Source organism: Wyeomyia smithii, chromosome 3, assembly GCF_029784165.1.
Source record: "Wyeomyia smithii strain HCP4-BCI-WySm-NY-G18 chromosome 3, ASM2978416v1, whole genome shotgun sequence".
Taxonomy (NCBI): domain Eukaryota; kingdom Metazoa; phylum Arthropoda; class Insecta; order Diptera; family Culicidae; genus Wyeomyia; species Wyeomyia smithii.
Window position 1 is genome coordinate 109,291,269 of NC_073696.1, and position 21,013 is coordinate 109,312,281.

General features: G+C 39.8%; 1 protein-coding gene across 1 annotated transcript; it reads left to right on the top strand.

Annotated features, from left to right (window-relative positions):
- Nucleotides 1–942: 942 nt before the first annotated feature.
- Nucleotides 943–20,831, top strand: LOC129726533 (zinc finger-containing ubiquitin peptidase 1-like). The gene is made up of 5 exons (XM_055683352.1): nt 943–1,597; nt 17,738–19,489; nt 19,552–19,900; nt 19,973–20,184; nt 20,253–20,831. The coding sequence occupies exons 2-5, from the start codon at nt 17,741–17,743 to the stop codon at nt 20,295–20,297; spliced, it is 2,355 nt and encodes a 784-aa protein (XP_055539327.1). The 5' UTR covers nt 943–1,597; nt 17,738–17,740; the 3' UTR covers nt 20,298–20,831.
- The last annotated feature ends 182 nt before the right edge of the window (nt 20,832–21,013 follow it).

Genomic DNA, 21,013 nt, shown 5'->3' on the forward strand with positions numbered 1-21,013 from the left:
GAAAACCGTGCTGAAGTGTTTGAACCTCACTTGAATGTAATGCTGGTCAATCTAGAGACCAAAATGCAATATTTTAAATTCTTAGTCTTTACACCAATAATTGTAATTTTATTTGAAACAAATATATTGTATTATCACCACAGTTATTACTTTTGCCGGAAAACATGATTGGAATGAGGTCGATATCTTCTACCATTTTTGAGTAATGGAGAAAAGCAACTGGCAACGCGTTCAAAAGGCTTCCCAACAAAAAATTTGGTGATTTATAGCTTATTTAGCTGCCATTAGGCTGATTTCGGCTGAACTATAACTCAATAAACTTGCTTGCTACCCTCACTGTATTTCCATTTCATATAACTGCATTTTTTGGACAAGAAACGAGTCTTTTATATTATTTGTATACATATAATCACTAATATATGCTTATTGTTTGTACCAGTTCTTGCAGTGCACGGATTTTTAGTGAGACCGACAGTTTCACTAATAAGTGCAGAAACTTCCCTTCTCGCAAATACCAAAAACGTAAACATTTTCACAGTTTTTTCACAACTATTGAAAAACTATTGAGAACAAATCTTATTGTACATATAACCATGATGTGTAGAACATGATGTAAAGGTTTGATAAAAAAGTAGGCGCGGGTTGAGGTGACGTTTTTTTATTTTGGATTTTTGAAAAATTTTTAGTTTCAAACGATCCAACACTCCTCGGCAAATGTATGCATAAATCGCTGGTTTAGTAGGTTTGAAAAAAAAATTGGATGAAGACTAAATATTTATTTCACTTCACTTAATCTGCAAACGACATTAACATAGCAGTTATAGGTCAGACACGCGGATATTATTAGAAAATCGAATATTTGACGTGTTGTCTCTTGCTTTCAGCATGAGTGTCGTTCGAAAGGTGCAGTTCGAAAGTTATATAACTTTTGACGTTTCTTCTACTAGCATACTTCTAAGCAGCTGGACTGAAGTGTTCCATTCATAACTTTACTCTACATGTGTTAGCTACATGGAGCGGGAGAGTATTCCATACGGAAAGAGAGCATAAAGACAGCATGCAGCATAGTTCGCGGTGAAAGGCGTATCATATATCCGCGTGTTCTAGCCATAACTTCGCCTCTTCGCCAGAGATACATGCCAGTTTTTACCACTCATCGAACCCGAACGCATTGCGAATAAGGAAAACGATACTTCTGTACCTTTTATCCTAGTAGAAACTGACATGGTGGCGTAATACCAGTTTCTTAGATTTTTTTTGCATCTACCGTAAAGAAGTTAAAGGATTATAATCCAGAAACCGCTGAAAAGTGATTGTGAACAGAAAAAATCTGTGTGAAAATAGCTTACTCTGGGAAGTGGTCAATTTAGTGTTGTGCATGTGTGTTGTGCAGTGAAAGAAGAGTTCCTTGAACTGGTCCTTCAGAAGATTTGAGAGTGATTGATACCTGCGAGTACGAAATTAGTGTAGCAATTAGGAAGTATAGAATCAAAGGTTCCTAGCGACTCATTGCTTTTTTGATGAGCTAGAATTGCCGTCCTGTTATCAGCTGTCTATTGTGCTGAAACGTCCGTTCCAGAGAAGCTCGCTGCTACAAGTAAGAATTATTGACTTTTTACATAGGTAGAAAAATCGAATCTTCCAACATTCATCGTGTCAACTGCAAAGCTGTTGACGGAGTAAGAATATCCTTGTGATTTCTGTGTTCTCCGAAACTGGCTGCATTTAATCGATAATAACGTATGCTGTACTACACTTATGCTTGTCAGGTTTATTTTGTTGATTGCTTCAAGCAGCGATAAATCTTGTGCACTTTATTGAATACACGGAAGTGATATTTGAGAGCGACTTGCAAATTAAACTTCTCATCGTTATTCAAGTGGTTCCAAATAGTTGTCCGATTACCATTGTATTTTAGCGTAGCATAAATTGTTATTATTGACGTGGTTTCTTACATTTAGTATTTCCACTAACAGTTGGGTCAATCAATACTAATTTCTAAATTTTTTTCGCCGATCGGATACCTTGTCATTCATTTTCGCGCATATACCTACATGTGAATATACAAGGCGCCCCTTAGCGGTATGCTCATTGAAAGTTTTTATTTGTGTGACTGTTCTAAGTATAAAAATTTATTAGTCATTAATACTGCTGAATGGTCTTTCAGCAGGAAAGAGTTTAAGTATTTTACTGCATTATATATTGTGTCACAAAACAATCAAATGATCGTTATGAGATACTTTTGATTTAAATCAACATGAAGTAGGACTTTTCTTTTTATTTGATTACGTTGGCTATAGGGAAAAGGGAGTATAAAACAAGCCTGCGATATTTTCTTCTAGATTTTAATGGCATAACGATGATAAATGTACAAAATATTACAGAGAAATATAGTTATACTGAAGCGGTATTTTTTAATTTATCTAAAAGGTTCCTGCTATTCTCGGATGATTCTGATAGCATCATCGTTAACTTTTTTTAGGTAATTCGAATGAGAACTTGTTTGTATTATTGATTCACTTTTTGTAACGATTACGTACTATTACGTATCGTACTATTTGAACGTTCCCGGTATCCCTCGTGATTAAATTGTTCGAAATTAAGAGTCATTTCTTTTATTTCCTTATTTCTTAAGCACTAACATAACGTCAAATTTCATATTTTATACTTCAATTACAACATCAATATTTTAGAACCCAAAGAGTGAATATAAATACCTTTATTGGATTTAAGCATTCATGTAAATCTATTTTTACAAATAACAAGTTTGAATGAGAAAGGCTGAGTCTGACCGGTAGGTGGATTAATTTAGGTTTTTTTGGGGCAAACAAAAAACATATCTCTTGGTCTCAATTTCAAAGGCACATTTGACTCTATGAATGGAGAAATTTTTAGAAATATGTTAATTGTAAAATACGAGCAAATTTAATTTAAAAACATGACAAAAATTTCAATATTTTTATATTATGCATATGAAAGTACACAGGTTTATTTTTTTGGTATTTTGTATTAAAACAAGAGGTAATTAGCTTTAATTTGATCCGAAAAGATCAAAAATCGATCAACTGGTTCAAAAGTTATGAGTTTTTAAACATAAAATACATCGAAAACAGCCGTTTTTCATGGTCACCCTTTTTTCGACCAGTGTTATTTTCGTTCAGTATAGCTGATAACGTAAAATTCAGTAAAGTGAAAAAAAATCTTGAAGAGATTTTTCATGAGACATCTGATATAATATATTTCCTAATTACTGATATTCGAAACTGATTTTGCATGTTGAGACCAATAACATTGAAATGCAACTACTCTAGTGGATCGTATTTCTCTGAGACTCCCAAAATATTATCTGTTTCTTTTAAAGCAAAAGTGTATTGGTATTAACAAAGCCGCTTATTGTGAGAAATGTTTATTAAAACAAAGCAAACGTAAAGCGTATCATAAAACTTGATCTTTTCCTTTATCGGATATGATCCTATTGTCGACCTAGTGCTACTATGGACCACCTGGAAAGTTGATGATTGAGTAATTCAAGCCAGTGAGTGGATAAATTGATTTCTGGTAGGAGGCCACCGCTTCGGACGGCAAGTTGACGCCCACTCGGACTGGGGAAATATCAGCGGTTTTGGATTACCTCGAGTGTTACCCAAAATATAAAAAGACTTGGTTTTCCCCGTTAAATCAGAAATGTATGTACTTTGAAAGAAAAAATTAAAGGAACTGTAGAGAAACTGGTTTTAACAGCTATGCTTGGAACGGGAATTGGGAAAATGGCATGTATAGACTCATAAAGGTAAAATAATTAAAAAACCAGCAACTTTCACACTGTCGTATTAGTAGTTTAGGCATCATAGTTAAGAAATGATTAAACCATCCGTCATCATTTCTACTTACCTTATTAAACAGTCCCAAGCCGTGATGTGGCCTTTGCTGTACGTAAGAGCCGTCTCCATTCTACTCGGTCCATGGCTACAGTTCGCCAACACTGCAGTCTGCGTAGGGTCCGTAGGTCGTCTTCCACCTGATCGATGCACCTCGCTCGCAGTGCACCTCTCCGTCTCGTCCCAGACGGCTTGGTTTGAGAACCATCTTTTCCGGGCTGTTGTCCGACATCCTTACGACATGCCAAATGCACCGCAACCTGCCAATCTTGGTGGTGTAGACGATAGATGGCTCCCCGAGCAGCTCCTGCATTTCGTGGTTCATCCGCCTTCTCTACGTTCTGTTCTCCATCTGCAGTCCACCGAAGATGGTACACAACACCTTCCGCTCGTCCTAGTCCATGTCTCATGCCCGTAGAGGACTACCGGTCCGATCAGCGTCTTGTAAATGGTTAACTTGGTATGGCGACGAATTCTGCTCGATCGGAGCATCTCCCGGAGACCGAAGAATGCACGGTTTCCTGCCATAATGCAACACGTGAACTTGTTTACCCAAGCAGCACACATTGTTGCAATGCAGCTCCCAATGTAGCATTCACAGATTGTATTTATTTGCATCCGTTACTTTTATTCAACTTGTATGTAACCGAAAACGCGCAGGAGGTGGAGCCTATATGCAACTAACAATGCTATGTAAAATCATCATCAGCATCGATTACCGTTGCAGCATAAGAGGAAAAGAGAGGAGAACCAAAATTTAATTTTGTTTACCTTTACTCTCATTGCTCTTCGGTGGTTGTGTCGCGAAGATTCATCTAACTACGCATATCATAGAAAATCTAAATCATTCAAATTTATTGGAATTTTTCTCTACTTTCACTCCTGATAGTTATGCAATTTTACTTGCGATTGAAAATTTACCGTGCAGAAAATGTTTTTACTTCGTAATTATATATGTTGGATAATCGGTTATCGATTATCCAACATATATAAAATCAAGCGGTGATGATCTCAACGAAACACTTCGTAATTATTCACGCGCATCTTATGAAGCATTTCAAACTAAATTTTATGATTCAAGCTCGCCAATTTATAAACAAAGTTCATAAGTTCAAAGTTCAAACTATAAACAAAGATCGTTCAGAAAACCATGCTCAGTGAACATGCAGTGTTTTAAATGCGAAACATAAGATACCGAGCCGACATTTCCAACAATAACCATGTATCATTAATTTATATTAAATATGGCTGTTTACTGTTTGGCATTTTTAGCAAATACATTGTTCAACACGATGTTGCTATACATTTTCATCACAAGTTTGCTTTCCTTAAAAGAAAACATCTGTGAAGCAACAATACGCAATATCATGTGACATTATCGTTATTCAAAAGCGTCATGAAATATGCAGTTGGAAGTAGATTGCAGGAAACTACTAAGCAACTTTTAGTGTTGAATCACGAGATGGATACACATAAAAAACGCAATGTTGCTCATTTTTTTAAAATTTCATTAAAGCAACCGAAAAAGTTTCTTGCAACGTTAATAAAGTCTTAAAACAACAAATATTGACTAGTATCATTTCAAAATATGTTGCAGGTGCTGCTTGGGTACTTCGTCTTTGATGCACTGACGACCAGTAAAATCCGTATGACTTCGGCCTCCGATGTACCTACCCGCCATCTTCACAAAGGTCCAAGCCACAATGTCGATATCGTCGGCGAAGCCAAACAGTCGAACTGACTTTTGGAATATCGTGCCATTCGTGTTAATCCCCGCATGGTGCTCCCACAGACCGCTATTATAAAAAAATACACCAAAGAATCTGAGTACACAATTCGAATCGTTATGACGTCCTGAATCTCTGGTCAAAGTTTCAAAATCGTTATAGAGTACATTTTTGAGTAATGCCCTCTTGAAGGCCGTAAAGTACAAAAAAGTGATATAAAAACAACGATATACTGATTGTAAAGCACGTTTTTCAACCACCATTTTATGAAATAGTTTCCAGAATAGTTTCTACGCATTCCAAGTGTTATATTTTATGAAGTAATGGCATAAACTCATGCAAAGTTGAACTGAGTAACACTTCTCCAGATTTGAATTCAACTTGAATCTGCTTTCTCTCGATAGTTTGAGTTTTTTTGCACCGCACACTCTGATCGATGCGTTTAAATGCGTGCAATGCATGCAGCGCACGATGTATTCAACGATGCAGGCGATGATGTAACGCGATGAGTTTTGTTTTTAGATCGAATTTATGCTTTCAAAGGACAATGCTACAAACTGTTGCAGCAGACGCGGCGTGAATTTCATCGCAATTCGATTTTTATGCAATTGTTATTGTGCCGGATTCAAACTCAAATCTAACACAAGTGTACTGCACTGTTAGTAGGGTTTACGTGCAAACCGAAATTAAATGTGCAAGCGAGTTTTAAAACTCACTTGGATACGAGTGCAAAGTCACTCTGCCTACTCTGATTTTATGATATTTACAATTGGTGGAAAGATTTATTTGAAAATCCCACTGTGCACAGTGGTCTAAACTTGAAAAATCGTAATCGTTTGAGATTTTACAGTGAAAAATTGATTTTATGTACTCAATATCTTCAGCAAAATTGTTTTATACAATGAGACCCTACTTTTGGCGTTTCCGGTTTATCGATCAATCCATTTAACAGTTAGATAAAGATTCATGATCCAATTTACCCTTCCCAACTAACAAAACTTTCTTTCCGTGACCTTTGTGGAGATGCAGAGGTTGAAACGGTCTCTAGACAGCAAGGGTCACATTAAGATTCCTTCTCTTTTTCCTCCTGATTGCAAGGACGTAGCCGGCGTCGTTATTGATTCTTCAAAGTATCGAGCCACTAAAACTTGTACAATGAGAATGATCGGTCACCAGCCATGTCCAAAACACGCTCTGCACTGAGGGATATATTTAAAACACGAAACGGCGTGCTTAGCAATTGCCACTCAGTGTTGGTGTCAGACAGACGGCACGAAGGGCGAAACTTGAAACACCGAAGCCAGTGTCAGTGTTACACCGGTGCCTCAAGCTTCGGCAAACACCGGAAACGAGGGCTTCAGTTTCGTGAAAGCACCGTAGTCGAATGTTTGAACTTCGTAGAAACACCTCAGTCACTGCCATATGGCTCTGCTAGGCCTAATGCGAAGGAAAACGTTCCCAAATATACTCATATTGTTGATATTATTCTTTACGTGAAACCAGTGTTTTCCGAAGCTAGATGCACCGGCTCCGGTGTTTGCCGAAGCTTTAAGGCACCGGTGTTGATAATATAACACTGACACTGGCTTCGGTGTTTCAAGTTTTGCCCTTCGTGCCGTCTGTCTAACACTAACACTTAGTAGTGATGGCAAAACACGTCGTATCGTGTTGTTATGCAAAAACCGCACCCGTGCAGCATGGTTATGATGATGATGATGATGATGGTCCCACCTCATACCCCTACATCGGTTTGAGCTGGTCGATTTATCTAAGTAAGATATTATATAGAGTCATACAATGTAACCAGTTGACAAACAAATAACGGACTGGTTATTAATACAGACATAGTAACCCTTCAAAAGAATACCAATAATTTGAAAATAAATAAAAAATAAACGATTTTTCAATAACATTGATCCAAGGCTCATCCAGAACGTTTCCAACCCGAAAATTATCTGGACTTGGTTAGGAATTGAACCTAACATTTAGGAGCGTTAACTAATCAGAATTGGTTCTGGATAACGATCCAGAACTACGAGAGAGATCCTATGACACTATAATTCCCGATAACGAGCTCTACAGTCTTTTCAGTTTTTTTCTCCGAACCCTTTTTTTAAATCGTAAAAGCAAATAAATTAAAAAAATAAAGGGGACAGCAACCCAAAAAGCAACTTATCAACCCGTTATGCTTTTTGTTTCAATTTCAGGGGTTTAAACCAGCGTTGCTAAACGAGCGAGAAGCATAACATATCCACTCCTTTCTGCTTGAGAATCAGATGTGTGCTACGCTTCTCCAGTCGTTCGCACACACACCTTCGAGACACTCTTTATTATTCACGCACTTGCCAGAGCAGCAGCCAGCATACAACCGCTCGCAAATTCTCTTCTATCTTTTACTCACGCCGAGTACGCGAGTACTCGAATAAGAGTACTTGACTAGGAGTGCTTGAAAAAATGTGCCCGAAAACGAAAATGCTTCGTTCACCGACTCACGCATGCGGTTTGTCAATCGCTGAACTGATGCCAAGCAGTTTTGCATCGTGCACCGACAGCCGAAAGTGGGGTGATGAATCTATATAGAATCGCATGCTTGAACGTGTAGGGTATCGGAATACCTACTCGCAGTAATGCCACATTTTTATCTGTATTTCGAATCTCAGGAAATCTCCTTGGTGATATTTCAATCTATATAAAAATCTGCATATTTACTCAACATATCCCTTAGAAGAAAAAAACGCAACATAGTTTGTTCATTGACTCATTTATGCACACGTTTACGCGTAACATATAAATATAATGAAAACTCCAACACGCTCAATAGCATTTGAGTTCATTTTCGATTTTCAACTATATCGAAAAATTTATTTCGCGACTTCATGAAAACCAAAAAAAACTGTATAGTTCTGTACTATTTCTAGAAAATCTGTAATTTGTATATACAGATATCTGTATGAAAAATACACAAAAAATCTGTATAATACTGATAAATCTGTATAAGTGGCATCCCTGCCTACTCGTCGAAATATTCTTTTTGCCACCCCGCTTCGTCGTGCCTTGTCACTCCGTATCGTCATAATGCGTCTTGACGGTCTTAACAATCACCTCCGCTGGTTGTGCTCGCGAGAAAGGGAGGTACTCGCGAGTGGGAAAGTACACGAGCGAGAGTGTGTGTGAGAAAACTCGCAAGCATCAACGCTCGGTAGTGTGAAAAGAAAAAAGTAAAAAAAAACGAGAAACAGTACGACAGGAGTATCTCTAGTGTGAGATTTTGGTAGCGGCGAGAACGCCACTTGGAGTATCGCATGCTTTTTGCGAGCGAGTTTAACAACGCTGGTTTAAACCTGATGTACTCAATATCCAGATTGTCTATGTCAGTCTACGCGCGCGTGGCTCAAACATGTGTAGCCGACTCATTTTTTTTTAACTCTAATATTAATTATTATATAACTATATTCAAACAAAACTCCATCATCATCAATGAACATAATAACTTAATGTACCCAATAAATTAGAAAAAAAGTTTAAATTTTACAATCTTCGTCATTAATTTACAAAAATTTTATATAATCTGTCTACAAGACAGACTTTATGTGTGAAATACAAAGCCTTTTAAACTCCGCCATTGTTGCTGAACGTTTTATTTGTCTTGGCATCGAATTGAAAAAGTTTATTCCTTTGTACAACAGAGAGTTCTGTGATCTTCCGAATAAAAAATGTGGTGTTCTAGCATCATCCGCGTTTCTAGTGTTGTACCTATGAAAATCACTTCCTCTATCAATTCGATCACACAAATAGCGAGGCAGCATATTATTCAAAATCTTATATAGAAACACCATTGTCAAAAAATATACTCTTTGCTTCACAGAAAGCCATTGCAATGCGTCCAGCATAAAACTCGAGGAAGTGTATCTATTACATCTTAATATTAATCGCATTACTTTATTTTGTAAGCGCTGCAGTCTCAACATTTGTGTATTGTTTGCAAGAAATATTATGGATGAACAAAAATCTATATGTGGTGAAATGATTGACTTATAAAGACTAATTTTTCTACTAACAGTCAATTCATTTTTCAAACGGCACAAAATACCGTATTTTTTCGCCATTATCTTGATGACATTATCTATGTGAGACTTGAAAGTTAATTTGTCATCAATAATAACTCCAAGATACTTTAATTCATTTACGCGATCAATCGTCTCACCATCAATTACAATGTTTACGTCTGGTCTGGAGTTGGCAGAAGAAATAATCAAGTACTGTGTTTTGCTAATATTCAATTTAAGCTGTTTAAACTTTAACCAATTCGCCAGATAATGTAAATCTTGATTCAAAAGTTCAACAATATCGTTTTGATTTTTCGCTTCAATGAACAGAACAGTGTCATCGGCAAATAAATTTATATCGCAAAACCGTAAAACTCGCTTCATGTCATTAATATAAATTATGAACAAAATGGGCCCCAAAACACTTCCTTGCGGTACACCAAGTGTATTAGCAATGGAATCCGATTCAAAATCTTTAAAACGAGTCTTCTGAGTTCTAGCACACAAATAGCTTTCAAACCATTTATATGCTGTCCCTACGATACCAAAGTGCTCCAATGTTTGCAACAATAAGGGCCTAGAAATTGTTTCAAAAGCGCGTTTTAGATCCAAAAATACAGCAAGAATAGTTTCTTTAGCCTCGATTTTTTCTTTCCATTTTGCTAACACCAGATTCAATGCAGACTCACAAGAGTGCCCCTCTCGATAACCTGATTACTCTGGAATTAGCAAATCATTACGATTTAAATAATCCATCAGCTGGCCTTTTACAACAAGTTCTAATATTTTCTCTAATGTGTGCAACATGTTAATGGGACGGAACTCTTCGGCTTTATCCGTCCCAGTAATCTTGGGGATAGGAACCACAAGTGATTACTTCCAAACTTCAGGCACGTGCCCTGTTTGCAGTGATTCATTAATAAGGTCCAGCAGATCGTGTCCAATGACATGAAAGCAACCTTGTATTACTTTTGCGTTGACATTGTCGATACCAGCCGATCTCTCCAAAGAAAAACAAATATCTTTCAACTCTGCAAAAGTAATAGGATGAAAACCATCAAAGCTACAGTTATTATTGATCGGCTGTATTATCTCGTCCGGCTCATTGACCAAATCAATGCTTTGATTTATCGATTGAACACTGTTAACGAAATAATTGTTAAATTTATTTACTATTACTCGCGCCGATTGTTCTTCTAAGCCATTAAAAGTTATGGATTGCGGGCTACAATCTTTACTTTTCATTAGTTTCTTTAAAATTTTCCATAACTGTTTGCTGTTATTTTGATGTTGATCAATCTTCCGCTGTATATATATTCACACCGAGCCTTTTTCAAGGCACGTGAATACATGTTACGCGCCGCGGTGTACCTATACCAATCATCGTTACTGTTACTTCTGTAAAACTGCTTGTACCTTTTATCTCTTTTTCGTTTCAAACGCAGAAGATCTAAAGTGTACCAGCTCTTTGCATCATGCAAGTTTACATGTTTTTCTAAAACTAAACTATTGGTACATTCTTTCAGCCTGTTGGTAAGAACAGCTGCTTTATTGTCCAAATCACCAGTTACTGGTTGAAAATCCAAGCATCTCGAAACAAGTTGAGACACTGCTTGTTTCGAATATCTGTTCCAGCACTTTATCTTTACTTTATCATCACGGTTTTGGTCATTCTCAATAAAAACAAAAATTGTCTCATGATCTGTAATTTTGTAATCGGCCTCTGTAAAGGAATGAACATTATCAAAATTTGAAAACACGTGATCTATTGATGTACGAGATTGTCTGGAAACTCTTGTACATTGACAAACAGTATGTCGCAAATTGAAAAAATCTGCTAATTGCTTTAATTGTTTCGAATTCGGTTCATTAAGCCAATTAATATTAAAGTCACCAGCGATAACGTTTAATTTATTTAAATCTACAAAACTCTCCCACCAGTTATCTAAAATTTCCAAAAAACGCTGGTCACTTGAACTGGGGGAATGGTATACAATTCCGAAATTTCCCATCGTCATGCCTCTTTCAACTGATATACCCAGGAACCAATTGTTTTCAACACATTCGTTTAACCGAGTGTTGAATTTAACAGATCCCTTGGCGTAAATAGCAACCCCTCCAGGATGTCTGGAGTGTGAAAGGCAAAAAGCAACTTTGTAACCCGGTATGTTATATTAATCAAATGCATCAGCTTCTACTATATGAGTTTCAGCCAGCAATACTACCATCGGACGCAATGCGGCATAATTTGTAGATAAACCAGCAATATTTAGATAAACTATCTCTCGCTTCCTCTCACATTGCATTTGCTTCAGCTGCTATTTACTTAACAACATGTTGCTTTTTCTTTTTTCAAACAGTCTCCGATATACCGAACACTGCGTGCTAAATGCTGGATGTTTTACGTCCAAGTTCAAATGAAATTCTTTCTTAGATTTTAAACAATTTACGCAGTTAAAATCAGTCGATGAGCATTCCGATGTCTTATGAAGTCCGCTACACTTGGAGCATGTTTCAGGATTAACACACTCTGTGCTTTTATGACCAAATTCTCCACATTTAAAGCAACGTAAAACATTGACGGCCTCTTGAATCGAACACCTATCCCACCCAATGTTTACTTTACCAGCAGTCATCAAGTGGTTAAAAGTGTCCTTATCAACTTCAATAATAGTGTTATACTTATTATATTTGAAGCTTGAATTTACAAATTGAGCAATAACTTTGACTTCATTGATACCGAGGTCTTCATTTTGACTTTTTAACAAGTCAATAAAGACTTCGGGGGAATATTGATCACTCATTCCCACAATTTTCAACTTAGGCTAGGCGGTTGTAGGAGTAACAGCATAATATTTTTCACCTAAATTGCTTTCAATGTCTTTTTTCACGACTTCAATGTTATCCCCTGTTGCACACTCAGCAATTATCGAACCTGCTTTCCCGTTTCTAAAGTTTCTAATTTTGTGTATTTTAGGATCTTATTTAATTTGGTGTATTTTAGGAATTATTTTTCAAAAAAATTCTAGTATCTTCACTAGATTGAGAAGACTCGACTGGTTTAATCACAATGACCGGCCGAGTCTTACGGTTTTCCACTCGCTTCAATTTATTTGCATTCCCACTTGACCCCGCTAAAACGTTCGCGTATGTCAAAGCATTTTCAGAAACAAAAACCTCGTCATTTTGCTTAGCTACGTCTTAAATTGGTTCGTCCCGCTTATTCGAAATTATTTTTTTCTTGTTGGGAATAGAGTCCGACTTTAGTGTTTATACCATGGCTGTCGGTCACTCCCAGCCCCATTCAGTTGATTCACTGTACAATTTTACCGATTCGGATCGATCACGGAGTGCAACCATTGATATGTGCAGTTAGTCAAGCTAAGCTAAGCTAATCCACCTAACAGTTAAATAAAAAAAAAAGTTTTAGTTTTTAAAATACTAGTTTGCTTTCTTCAACAAAGTTGTGGGAAAATTTAAAATAAAAAAAACTGAATACTGTTTTGACAATGACAGAAAAAGTTATAGACAAAAAAAAATGATTTGAAGGAGGAGTGTTCCACAAAAAAACTCTATTTTGTCGTGTCCAACGTACAGATAGGACATCGTATTCAGCTTTTTTTGAAAGCAATTAAAAAAATTAAAATGAAGAAAGCAATCTAGGTATATTAAAATTTGTAAAAAAATATTTTTTTATTTAACTGTTAGGTGAACTTTACTTTTACTTTCAGGATAGTATTAAACTGTAGGTAAGAGAGACCATCACCGTGCCTTAAACCTCTTCGAGTTTCGAAGGGACTCAAGAGTGCCCCAATCTCATACTACACACATAACTCGACCCGTCGTCGCTTTGACCAACCGCGTTAGTTTGTCCGGAAATCCCTAGTCGTGCCTAATTTTCCATAGCTGATTTCGATCGATTGTGTCGAATGCCGATTTGAAAGCGATGAATAGATAATTTGTTGGAACGCCTACCCGCATAACCTCCCAAACCCCTAATATCTGATCTGTGGTGGCGCGAGCATTCATGAATTTCGCCTGGTAGTGCCCCACGTACTGCTTCGTAAATGGTGATAGTCGACGGCAGAGTATTTGGAAGATGTACGTTGTAGACGGCGTTCAGCAGAGTGATTGCCCAGTAACTGCAGTACTCCAGCTTGTCGCTCTGTTTGTAGATGGGACACAGCCTACCAGCCAGTGTTTCTCCCACGTATTTCAACAGCTCGCTGGGAAGTTGGTCCACAGCTTAATTGTTTTTCAGCAGGCCAATCTCCTCCCATCCTCCAGGAGATCTGGGGATGGAATCCTTTTGTTTTCTGTTCGTAGACCAAGATCAGTTGCCATACCGTCCTCGCGCTCTACTGCATCGCCGTTCATATGCTCATCGAATGGCTGCTTCCACCTTTCGATCACGTCACACCCATCCGTCCGGTGCTTTGAGGGAGGACATAAGTCCTGGACCTGCAAAGGGCCCGTTAGGAGCCAGTTGTGCAGGCGATGTGCCCAGTCGGAGAAACAGAGTGTTCTACTGCAGTTGCTATGCCACGTTGGTCTACCGAAAGGTTCTCTCAGATGGTCGACCTGTTATCCATGGAGCTAACGGGCCTAACGCCGTTGGTGGTGGCGGGTGACTTCAACACTTGGGCTGTTGGGTGGGGAAGTCACTTCACGAATCTGAGGGGTCAGATCTTGTTGGAGGCTTTGGTAAAGCTCAACCTGGATCTGGCCAAAGTTGGGAACAAAAGTACATACAGCAGAAATGGTGCGGAGTCGATCATAGACGTGACGTTCTCCAGCCCAGGACTGATCAAAAACTGGAGGGTAGACGATGGCTACACTAATAGCGACCACCAGCCGGTCTGTTATAGTGTAGACAACAACGAGAGGCGGCAAGTGACGGGCAGAGGCAACACTCTGACCGTCCGCGGGTGGAAGACATCGCACTTCGATGCCGAGGTATTCGAAGAGGCAATGAGAAGGGGGCAGTTGGCTCCGCCCGACTACTGACCAACTAGTTGTCATGCTATCGCGGGCGTGTGACGCCACCATGCCTAGGACTCGCCACCCTAGGAATGGGAAGCCACCGGTTTACTGGTGGACGGACGCGATAGCCGACGTTCGCAGTGCGTGCCTCCGTGCAAGACGGAGGATGCAGCGTGCGCGAAATGAAAAAAAGAGGACAGAGCTTCGCGCAGCATTCGGTTCTGCTAGATCGATGTTAAAGAGTGCGATAAAGGCCAGCAAGAGGGCCTACTTCGATAGGCTATGAGCGAGTGCCAATACAAATCCGTGGAGTAACGCCTACAGGATCGTAATGTCAAGACTAAAGGCGCGCTGGCGCCTGCAGGGCGATCCCCAGCGACGCTGGAGCCGTATCATCGAGGGACTCTTTCCGCGCCTCGAGCCAAGCCCTTGGCCTCTAGCGGTCGAGTCTCACGTCCGACGTTCCAGTATCTCAGACATAGACCAGGGATAGTCGGCCAGCCTGCCGAAAATCCAATCCGTGAGCGACAACAGCCGTGTCGAGGTTGAGGAGGAGGCAAGGGTTACGAATGAGGAACTCATCGTGGTCGCCAAATCCCTAAAGGTGAGCAAGGTACCGGGACCGGATGGTATCCCTAACCTGGCAATCAGGCTGGCGATAAAAACGGCCCTCGGACTGTTCAGGGCTGTTATGCAGAGGTGCCTGGATGACTGTCTCTTTCCGGACAGGTGGAAGCGGCAGAGACTTGTCTTACTGCCGAAGGCTGGGAAACCGCCAGGGGACCCATCGGCATATAGGCCCATCTGCTTGCTGGACACCGCGGGCAAGGTTCTTGAGAGGATTATCCTCAACAGACTGGTGAGTAGGGTGTCCCAAAAAAAAAATCGATGTTGAAAAAGTCAAGGTGCTCAGCCCTAAATTGAAAGATAATGTTATTTATAGCATTTTTGTAGAACATTTCGACTTTCTAAAAAATTGATTTCAGGTTGCCCAAACGTGATTTATGAAAAAATGGCTACAAACGCCAATATCTCAGCCCCCCAAAAATATCAAGGGTCTTTTTTCATGTAAATCTACGTCTTAAATCCTGATTTGCAGTAAAAATTTCGGTTCTTGATCAAAAAAAAATTTTTATATGTGTTTTGAAGGGTTTTATTTAAAAATTATGAGAAAAAATCACTCTTTTGTGATGTTCAATGGGCTCCGTGAATCAAATATTTAAATGCGATGCTGAACTTAACCATGTAAAATATTCAAAAACAACAATACAAAAATATATGGAAAAATGTAGGAACCGAACAGATTTGAAATAAGTGCAACAGAGTGGTTTTATAGCTAAAAAAAGTAATTTTTTTCATAAATCATGTTTGGGCAACCTGAAAACAATTTTTTAGAAAGTCGAAATGTTCTACAAAAATGCTATAAATAACATAACCTTTCAATTTAGGGCTGAGCACCTTGATTTTTTCAACATCGATTTTTTTTGGGACAGCTTACTGGTGTACACGGTCTGGCAAGTAACCAGTTCGGCTTCCGGAAAGGCAGGTCCACGCTGGATGCCATCTCCTCCGTCACCAAGACGGCGGAGATAGCACTCCAGCGCAAGAGAAGGGGAATACGCTATTGCGCAATCGTCACGCTTGACGTTAAGAATGTGTTCAATAGCACCAGTTGGGACTCAATAGCGCTTGCGCTCAGGAGCATCCATGTACCGGTGTCGCTGTACAAGATTTTGAAAAATTACTTCCAGAATCGAGTAGTTGTTTACAACATGGAGGAGGGTCATAAGTGCGTCTAAATCACCGCAGGAGTTCCGCAAGGTTCTATCCTGGGTCCGGTGTTGTGGAATGTCATGTACGTCGGGGTGTTGAGATCGTCGGATTTGCAGATGAAATATCGCTGGAGGTTTACGGCAAGTCAATCGAGAAGGTCGAGTTAACGGCCGCGCACTGTATACGCAATGTCGAGGACTGGATGCGCTCCAGGAAACTGGAGCTAGCGCATTATAAGACGGAGGTTACGGTTGTGAGCAACCGTAAATCGGAGCAACAGGCGGTGGTCAGAGTCGGAGACTGCACCATCACCTCAAAGCGATCTCTGAAGCTCTTGGGGGTTATGGTTGACGATAAGGTCACGTTCGGGAGTCACGTCGGCTATGCCTGTAAGAGGGCCTCATCGATTATTGCAGCACTATCTCGTATGATGTCAAATAGCTCAGCGGTTTATGGCAGCTAGCGAAGACTTCTTGCCAGCGTGGTTTCGTCCATACTTAGGTATGGTGGGCCAGTGTGGTCCAGAGCGCTAGGTACTAACAGTTACCGCGGTGAACTGGAAAGTACCTACAGGCTCATGTGCCTGAGAGTTGCGAGTGCGTATTGTACGGTGTCATATGATGCAATCTGTGTCTTGTCCGGCATGATGCCTATCAGCATCGCCATCAAGGAGGACAGAGAATGTATGTATGTTTACTATATTCTATGTATGTGGTTTTACTATATTCATATGCTACGCATAAACGTGTGCATGAATGAGTCACGGGATAAATGTTAAACAAGCTATAATGCGTTGTTTTTCGAGAAGGATATGTCCAGTACATATGCAGATTTTTATACAGATTTTTCGAAATTTTACCAAGGCGACAAGATTTTTTGAGCTCCAAAATACAGACGAAAATGTGGCATCACTGCAAGCAGTGCAACGTCACCCGTGGATTGCCTTTTTGTTTTCCGGGGCGCTCATTGGCTTCACATTCTTGCCAATGGGATGCATAAGAAAAAATACACATTCGAATTCCGTTTAGAGGTACGGAAAGAAGTCCTCATGAAATTTTTGGCAATGAATACGTTATTTGATGCTAGATCTAAAAAATGTATAAAACACCGAAATCTGATGTAATCTCAAACAAATTTTTGAATTTTTCGAGCTGATATGTGACAACTCAGATTTTTTATGCAATTGCTCGAATATTCTTGGCAATAGTATTGATGAATTTAGTATATATATATTTATTTTCCGTTCAAACATCAAATCTGCTCTCATCAAATGCGTGATACTTTCAATGGTGATTTCAACTTCATACTTTGTATTTGGTGTTTCTTACAGAAAATGTCACACCATGGCGGCAGCAAAGACAACACAAAGGAATTTTCAGTGGTTACAACATCCCCAACAGCGGCCTCGGCAGCTGTCAACGGAATTCTTCCACAGGAGCACTCGTGTGAGATATGTGGTGCATCCGGTTTGTCTGATGATGCGATGCGAGAACACACGCGTCAATGTCACGTGGAGGGTAGCGCGCAGTGTCCGTTTTGTGGATTAAGCGGTGTACCAGCAGCTGAGCTGTTATTGCACGTTAATCAAGCCCATTTGGACTATCTCACACCGGAAAATGAATTAATGAGCTTCATTGATGATCAGACTCCAAGTATTGATGGTGATTCTGACTCTATTTCCGACTGCCGTGGTTTGTCGCCATCAATCACAGCTGAGCTTCTTACACCGGTTGCAAGTTCCGCCAACAGTAAGGCTGGAATTAGTAATGGAGTTGTTTTGGCAAATAGTTCATCAATTATTAACACGACAGCGCATTACAACAGTGTCAACAATGGAACAAGTACTAGCAACAATAGGGCTAGTTCATCGATGAGCATTTCGGCCACTAGTATCAGTAGCGGTAAATCTATCACTGAAGCTCCGTTGAATGGATTTTGTAATGGTAGTATGGGCGCTAGTTGTACTAACTACAACCACTCAAACAGTAACATGAACAAGATCAGTCAACAGCAACCGTTGAACAACCAGTATCCTGATGTAATGGTAACTAGTACAACCGACAAAAACTGTGATATAACGAACGAGAGCAAAGAAGTGATAATGAATGGCGGAGGAGCCGGATGTACCAGTGGGACGTCAACAAGCAGTAATGCTACTACCAGCAGCACTCCTAACGGAAGTGGTGCTGGTGGTCAAGGATCCCCCCTCCGATCCCAACTAGGACTAAAACTAAAATCCCACAAACCAGTCCCTACCATCACTACTAAGCCAAGTCCGTTACAATGTCTGTTATGTCCGTACACAACCGAAAATCCGACGGTACTAGAAGAGCATATTAATCGATCACACTTTGATCCACTTAGTCCTAGTATAAACAACGGAGCCAGCGGGGATTCCCATCTAGATACCCTTAGCGCGCTGCAATGTCCAATTTGTGCTAGAACATTCGAATCTGGTTCAGATTTAGAACTACACGTTAACATAGAACATCGTGATATTTTGAGTCCGGCAAAAGCGGATCGGCAGAATGGCGGAACACCAGCGGCAGCTGCTGCTGCTTCTGTGAATGGTAGTCTTACCGGTAGTCTTTGTCCAGTATGTGGAATATCCTTCGACAACATGAAAACTGCAGACATGGAAATCCATATAGAGAAACACTTTAGCAAAAGTCCACAGAACCCAATCACGATTGAGCCGGACCTAGAGAAGCAAGCACAAAAACTACGTGAACAGCGGGAATTCGAAATGTTACGGGCCCAGTACGGTATGGATGATCAAGGAAACTTTCGGGAACAATCTGCAGCTGCCATGCAACGAGCTGTTTATGCCGGTGAAATGAGTGTTGCGGATTATTATGAACGGCAGGTTGGGTTGCGAGCCGCTGAATCTCATGGTGTGGATGATGGCTCGTCTTGTACAAAAACGGTATCACCAAGAGTCCTTGCACTGTCGTCGTCGTCACCTAATGTGCTCAAGACATACGTGTGTTCCAGTGTAGATCACTATGCTTCTAGCTACGGTGATAAAGGGTGGGGTTGCGGCTACCGAAATTTGCAGATGATGCTTTCGTCTTTGTTGCAGGTATATTGTTGTTACTCGCAAATTTACTTTTGAGTTTTCTAATAATTGAGTTTTTTTTTCAGAACACCGCTTACAACGAAGCTCTTTATTCTGCGTGGGGTTCACACGGTCCAGCACGGACAGCTATGCCAAGCATTTCACGCTTACAACGTATGGTTGAAGCTGCATGGGCCCAAGGGTTTGATGTGCAAGGTTCTGAACAGCTCGGATGTAGACTGTACAACACGCGGAAGTGGATTGGAGCAACGGAAATTGTCACAGTGCTCTCGTGGTTAAGAATACGCTGTGAACTAGTGGATTTTCATCGACCAACTTCTCTGGACGGTCGCCATCCGGAGCTTTTCAATTGGGTTATGCGCTACTTCGAAGAACCTAGAATACATACACCACCATTGTATCTGCAACATCAAGGCAAGTGTTGTTAGTTTTAGATAATGGTGTAATGTTTAAGCATGAATTGTAAGATTCATATTGCGTTTGTAGGACATTCGAGAACCATTATAGGAATTGAACAGCGTACCTCCGGGTTATCGTTACTTGTATTGGATCCTAGCCATGGTCCAAGGCAGGTCGCGGCGCTAGGATCTTCGCAAGATTCGTTACGGTTAATTAGGAAAAACTCGGCTGCAATGAGAGCGCCACAATATCAAGTGGTAGCCGTAAAAGGACTCATCGAAACAGAAGAGCAATATCAGGTGAGTTCAGCCAGCTTTGTTGGTACGATTTCATGCTGACGTTTTCTCGTTTTCAATTTCAATTCTAGACGAGTAAAGTATTGCGATCTCTTAGAATACCACCCGACCGTTGACGTGCTGTCTTCCTGACATTCGTCCGTGTCTCGCTGATTTAAGGAAAACTTTTAATTTTACCTAGACTAGCCTAGAAGAAATTAATACTTAACTTACTTTAGCTAAGCGACAGGAAGCGAAATTAAAACCGGAGATTGAAATACTTTTATGAATCCCTTGGATATTGCTAACACACAATACACTCACTCGAAACACCGAACTCAAATGACTTATTCTAAACAACTAACGCAATAAACCAACCTAATTAATATTGTCCAACAATGTCTAAAAGAATAGTTTATGCTGCTCACCGCAAATGTCAGTTGTTCTGTTCTCAGCTTTAGCAGAGGTCATTTTGCTCATATTTCAATATATTTGTTCCCCCTCCCCGATTTCCCTGCAGATGGAAGTTTTTATATTTCCATGCTGCGATGGCCCTGCGGGTAGAAAAGCTAACATCGTACGTAGGTTTCGTTGGTCGGCATCTTGCTTAGCACTGAATGTCGATTGCAGTTCAAATTGTTCATGAAAAAAAAAAAAAACGACAACTAAAAGACAACTCGCTTGCCTTCGGAGTAGGTAATATTATATTAACAAATTTATAAAGTATTGAATCGTTACCGCAGAAAATTTTACCATACGTTTTCTAGTTTTAAAATCTCACTATAACTAATCGGCTGATTCGAACGTTTGGTGAATGGTTTTATGGCTTTACGAACTAGTGTTAGGCACAAAT